The sequence below is a fragment of the Mus pahari genome, chromosome 2 (assembly GCF_900095145.1).
Source record: "Mus pahari chromosome 2, PAHARI_EIJ_v1.1, whole genome shotgun sequence".
Taxonomy (NCBI): domain Eukaryota; kingdom Metazoa; phylum Chordata; class Mammalia; order Rodentia; family Muridae; genus Mus; species Mus pahari.
The window spans coordinates 128,129,015-128,134,932 of record NC_034591.1 but is presented as its reverse complement, the minus strand read 5'-3'; the positions used below and the strand labels follow the sequence as shown (position 1 = coordinate 128,134,932).

Below are 5,918 nucleotides of genomic sequence, written 5' to 3'. Positions count from 1 at the left end.
ATTGGCCTGTTGCGATGGATGGCTGAGCCTGGCTTGTTAGGGCTGCCATGGGTACAGGCCTCAACCCTTAATTCTAGTAACATTTCTAATCTTAGGGTATATGAATGTGTTTCTATTAGGTATCTGGGAGCATGGGCAACAGAGGAGATGAAGTGAGAGTCTATTAAGCACAACTACTGAAGTAACTCATTAGTATTTACTAATCTGGCAGTATCAGTTTAGGGGTTTGGGGTTAAACACATGTTACAGAATCATTCTCATGATATAAATGACTAGATAAAAGTGTGTGTGTGAAATTCATAAACCTTTTATTAATATGTTTATCATGCCAAAAACATTGTTTATTGAAGATTCAGATTCCACTTGAGAAAGAGGCAAACAAATGAGAGTTGAGATCTCATCCTGCCCCCTTGGAGAGATCCCATGTCAATGAGGAAAAAAAAAAGCATATCCTACATCTACTTGATTGGATCCCTCAGAAATGCATTCTGGGAAATTTCTCCTAGGGCTCCCTGGCAGGATACCCGTGTGTCTTTAGTTGGTTGTAGCTAGGAAACAATAAATCCATTCTAAGACTTCTTAAAATACTTCTGGTTTTGAAACTACTGACCCTCTAAGTTCTACCACCATTCAACCTAGAATATGCATTGCTGGCTGGCTGTGGCATTTGCTCCATAGGATGGCTTCAGTCTCCTGGTGGGATCTGATAGACTCTGCTGGCTGTGGGTGGGCAGCCCTTCAGGAACGTTTCGACTTGCTGCATGTGGGGCACAGGAGCTGACCCTTGGTGACGATGTATGCACGGCCGCTCAGCAGCTGCTCACAACCCTCACAAATGAAGTGTTTCCGATGCCAGGCCAGGTCTTCCACACGCTGGTAGTCTTCTGAGAAGATGATCTGGAAAGAGAGACAGAAGGAATGCAGGAATGAAGCTCTGCCACCAGAAAGAGGGTAAATTATCGGATGGTGGTTTATCCCATCCCATTTGTGTTGTGACCTTTAAAGACCTCCACGAAGAAATCGTAGGCAGGTGGTGTGGTCCTTGCTGGGGGTCATGCTTGTGTCTTAGCTTTCCAGACCGAAAAAAAGAAAATACTCTTCTATAGGCAGGTTCTTATTTATCTATCTGTGAAACAGTTTGGGTAAATCCAGAGGCCAGCTGTTTTCAGAGTCAGGGTTACATAACTCGCATGACCCTGGAAGACAACTAACAATGGAGAAGCAGCCAGTGGCCACACTCTGAGAGCAAGGAACCAAGGGGTAGTCCCTTGGATCCAGAATGAAGTGATCCCCTAGAATGACTCCTGGACTTTCTGACTTTGTAGCACAACAGGACACATGCATGGGCTGTCACTTAGATATTTGCCAAACTTGGAAAATTATATCATCTCTGTACCTTCTCTCCATACAACCTGGCTGGCTTTCTCTCTGTCTCTGTCTCTTTCTGTCTCTGTCTCTCTCTGTCCCTCTTTCTTCTTTTAGTTTTCATTTTTATAATACTGATGTCTAAGGATTCAAACTCAAGTCTTCATACCTGCAGGACAAGCATTTTACTCGCTGAGCTATTAGTATGGTCCTCCTACATGCAGCTTCCAAAGTTCTGGGGTTATAAGCAACATATGTCACTTTTTTTTTAAGCTCAGGTCCATTTTACAGATGAGAAAATAGAGGTTCAGAGTACCCAGTGAGGCCCAGCCCAATGTGTTCAAATGAAGAATACATCATCAGCAAAGCCACACCAATTGGCCTTGGGGGTTGCACTACATAACAGGGCCATACCTACTTGTTCCCATCAGCCTATGGAGTCTCACCTCGTCACAGCCTGAGCACCGAGGCCTCACGCTCTCACAGTAGTGGCGGCCACACCAGGGTGCACCGTCCTTCCAGAAGTAGATGAGGTCTACCAGTGGCTCTGAGCACTTGATACACTGAAAGCACGTGGGGTGCCACTGCTTGCTGTATCCAGCCCTGTCAGCGTAGACCACAGGGCTGTCAGCAGGGGCTGCTCCCTTGCAGAGCTCACAGACATAGACAGAGAGAGAGAGAGAGAGAGAGAGAGAGAGAGAGAGAGAGAGAGAGAGAGACATGTGATGTGGGTTTAAAAACCCCAGTCCCACCCTTTCTACTTTCTGTGTGATGCTGGACAAGTTAAAAGACCTCTCTGCTCCTTGGTTTGGCTACCTGAAAAGTGGGATAAACGTGTTATCTGTCTTGTGAGGACTAAATAGAGTAGCATCTTGGTCCCCGAGATTCTCAACTTCACTAGTCTCATCACTGCTTAGGTACTCATGGTTATCAGGAGCTCTACGTTTTTGTTGATGTGAAAAACAGGGATTGATAGTCACCTTAGGAGAAATGAAAACTATAAAAGTTTAAACTACTGACCCCCCTCATAATCATAGGCATAAGTTTATATGGTGTGTTAGCAGATGTGCGTTGTGCCCGAAAACAACTGTATTTTCTAAAAGAGACAAACAAAAAATTAGTGAGAAGAACAATCCAAAGTATTCTATTTCAAACTATACAGTTTGAAAGTCTTTTAAGTGACTCACTCAGGCTGAAGCTGGAGTCTCTCAACTCCTGGTCTGTCTGTATTTTGCCTGTTGCCAATTTGGGTGAAATCGGTGGAGGAACTCTGGCCTCCCGCTGATAAGTTGAAGTAGGAAGGGAGGAGTAGTTTAAGCCGGCCAAGAAAACAGGATATGCGTCTTTGACTCTACATCAAAATCCAACCAGCTTCAGTTTCGCAGAAGTTAGTCAGGGACCTGAGATGGTTTAGCGGGTGAGGGTGCTTGTGCCAAGCCTGATGACCTGTGTTTGACCCCTGCAGCCCACACAGTGGACAGAAAGAACTGACTCTAGCACATTGTCCCCTGAACTCCTCATGTGTGCTGTGGTACTGTGTGTCCCCTTAAGAAAATATAAACAAATACTGTCCGCATACAGTACTAAGTCATAGGAATCCTCCCTTTTGCTCAATTTAAATAGATTTCTTGCCCTGCATTGTCTTCTGATCAGTTTTTTATTCTTCAATCATTTAATATTTATAGGGGAAAAAAAAAGGGAATCCCCACACACCACGTTCCATTTTCTCTGTTCTTAATGGCTTGTATTTGCCTATGAGCCAGTAGTATTGAGTCACTGAGGAGCCTCATTCAGGCATCCTCAGATGTCATGTGACCCTCCTTCCTCTATTTTGGTACACACCCAGGACCCTGTCCTTAGTCCTCTGCTTTTGCAGGCTCCTCTTTGAGGGAATGGGTTTCTGGGAGACCCAGAGAGTTTGGGGTAGTCATGGTCACATATTTGGTAAAATGTATGCCAGTTAGAATCTTCCTGATGTCACCATTATGGACTAAGACTGAGATGAGGACTCCAGAGGTCATCACTGTTTCTCTTACCTGGTACCAGGGGCATTTGCTGTCACTATGTCTCCTAAGGAGGATTGTTGACCAAGGTCAACATCCTTGACCTTGACCCCCATTTAGACTTGGTTGTCAGGCTTAGCACAATGAAGATTTCTTTCTTTCTTCTCTTCCCAAGAAGCTTAGTCCTTGTCCCTCTTCTAAAGAGCCCGCTATTCTTCCAGGTTTCAAGTAGCTACATACAATATATGGAACTTTATGAGACCTTGACCTCACAGGTATTTTGAGAACCATTGATTGACAAATCTCCTGGATTTATGAGTGCTACGCAGCTTTCTTCTTACATAGTCATTCATCTATCCATCAACCTATTTATCCGTCTGTTTTCCCACTCAGCCACCTACCCACCAAACCACACATCCATTTACCCACCTATCTGTTCACCTATCTATCCATCCACCAATTCACCTACTTATCCATTCATCCATTCATCCATTTATCCATCCATCCATCCATCCATCCATCCATCCATCCATCCATCCATTCATCCTTTCATACCTCTCTCCCTTTATAAATGCATTTTTTTGTTGTTGTTTATCTTCTCAGGAATGGAATTTTGGCAGTCTTACAACATAAATTTTCTTGAGCCCTTCTGTATCCTCTTCTGCTCCACAAAGGCTCAGGATGATGATGGTTCTCGTGTCCTTGGGGCACGTTTGCATACTGCAGTGTACATGAGATATTGCACCCATTGTCACACACCTGGCAGTCATTTCTGTATTAGGAAAGCTGCTGTTTTCCCTTCAAGATATATGGTGACTTGTTTGGTGATGCACAACTTTAGAAGACAGAGCTGGAGTGAGAACCTAGACCAAGCCACCTCTGAAACCCAGGCTTTTAATCTGGCGTTAGCCAACAGCTCCCTGTGGTTGCTCCAGGTATTAGCAAATATTTTATGCTCAAAAAGAACTTCATTTTTCTCCTTGGCAGACTTAGATTTTTTTTTTGAGAACTGTGCCTAATGACAACATTTTCAATTGCATGAGTAGAAATGTCAAGGAAATTTGTTTTCTCTTTTGTTACATAAAATGCTCACAGGGTGTCGTAAATTTTAGCTGTTGGCTCAGAATACCGGAAATGTTTACTGTCTGACCATTCAATGTTTTCTGACCTTGGTCTTTGCTTTGGATGCCAATTTTAATTTACAAGCCCAGCTCCAAAATATTTACATTTTGCCATGTTTAGATGGGGAAGCATATGTAAAAGTCTACTATAGCAACTGGAGAGAGATGGCTTAGCCATTCAGAAGGCTTACCGCTCTTCAGAGAACCCAAGTGTGGTTCCCTGCCTGACCATCTTGTGTCACAGCCCCATGCCCAGTGACTCTCAGCTCTTCTTCTCTAGCCCTGCCTACTTGGAGAACCTGGTTCTCAGGCTTCTCCTGTCCGAGGTCCCCTCGAGGGCGCAGCAATATACTCTTTTACTCTTTTTCCCCAGAGCTTTTGCTTTTTAGTAGGCCAGGGATTTGCAAAACCTAAGGAGATATGTGTACTTTTAAGGGCTTTCCTTTGAGAAACAGTGATGTGGTCTGCTAAAACCTGGCCTGACCTGTGAGCTTTGTGCTAAGTCTGCCATGTCTCAAGTCCTACAAAGACAAATTTGAGTTCCTAGAGGGTTTACATTTTAACACTATCCAAGGAAGTCTACTGTGGCCATTTTTGGACTTTTTGGTAAAGGAGGTGGTCCAGGCAGGCAGGATTTCCTTGGGACTAGGGTAAAAGGCATTTAGGAGGTCATTTATCTTGAGCACATCAGCTAATTTTGCTCCGGTTCCCAAGGGTCTAAACTCGACTTGCTCATAAGTGGGTTCCCAATATCTGCCAGAGGACTTTATCTGCATGACACTTTTCCCCCAGGGAGAGGGGATGGGGGACAAATCCTCCCAGGGGTAGAATGAGTAAGAGGCTTTTCTCCATGCCGATGCCTTTCTATGACCCACACACATAGTGTAAGATGCTTAGTGAAATTGTCGAAGGCAGGGCTTCACCTTTCTAATCCCAGCTCCCAGGAGCTGGAAGCAGGAGGATCTCTACAAGCTAGCGAGCTGCCAGGGAAGCAAGCAAATGAATAGGGAAAACAAGGTAAAAATGAGTGATTTTTGAAGCTCTTGTGCTTGGGCCTAGGCAGTGTTTAAACATCTGTTTTGAGAAGGACAAGGATGGATCAGACTCGGCTGTTGGCTGCTGCGCCTTTGTGGGGCCACGGGTCCTCTGGTATGGGATGTGTTCAGATCTCATTGGCATCGTCTTGGATGCTCCTCCAATCAGCATGGCACCAAGTTACCTTTCTCTGCGAAATCATGTCTTAGTGGAAGAGGATGTACCGAGTGCTGTCCTATGACACAAAGTGTAGAGAGCTGTGAGCAATCGCCATTACAGGATGGCGTTGGCCTCTGTTCATAACTATAAACATTTAATGTGCGCAAGTGCAAGAGTGAATTCGCGCCAAGTCACGACCCATCCCGGGGTGTACTTTTGAAATTATGAGCAAGCA

At 44.6% G+C, this 5,918-nt stretch overlaps 1 protein-coding gene across 1 annotated transcript in view; it reads right to left on the bottom strand.

Moving 5' to 3' along the window:
• Window positions 1-287: 287 nt before the first annotated feature.
• Window positions 288-5,918, bottom strand: part of Lmcd1 (LIM and cysteine rich domains 1) — a 55,929-nt gene continuing 50,298 nt past the window's right edge. Inside the window, exons 5-6 of the mRNA XM_029535355.1 lie at window positions 1,812-2,027; window positions 288-897 (exon numbers count right to left, since the gene is read on the bottom strand). Of these exons, the coding sequence (XP_029391215.1) occupies window positions 739-897; window positions 1,812-2,027 (375 nt within the window). The 3' untranslated portion in view covers window positions 288-738. The remainder of the gene's footprint in view (window positions 898-1,811; window positions 2,028-5,918) is intronic.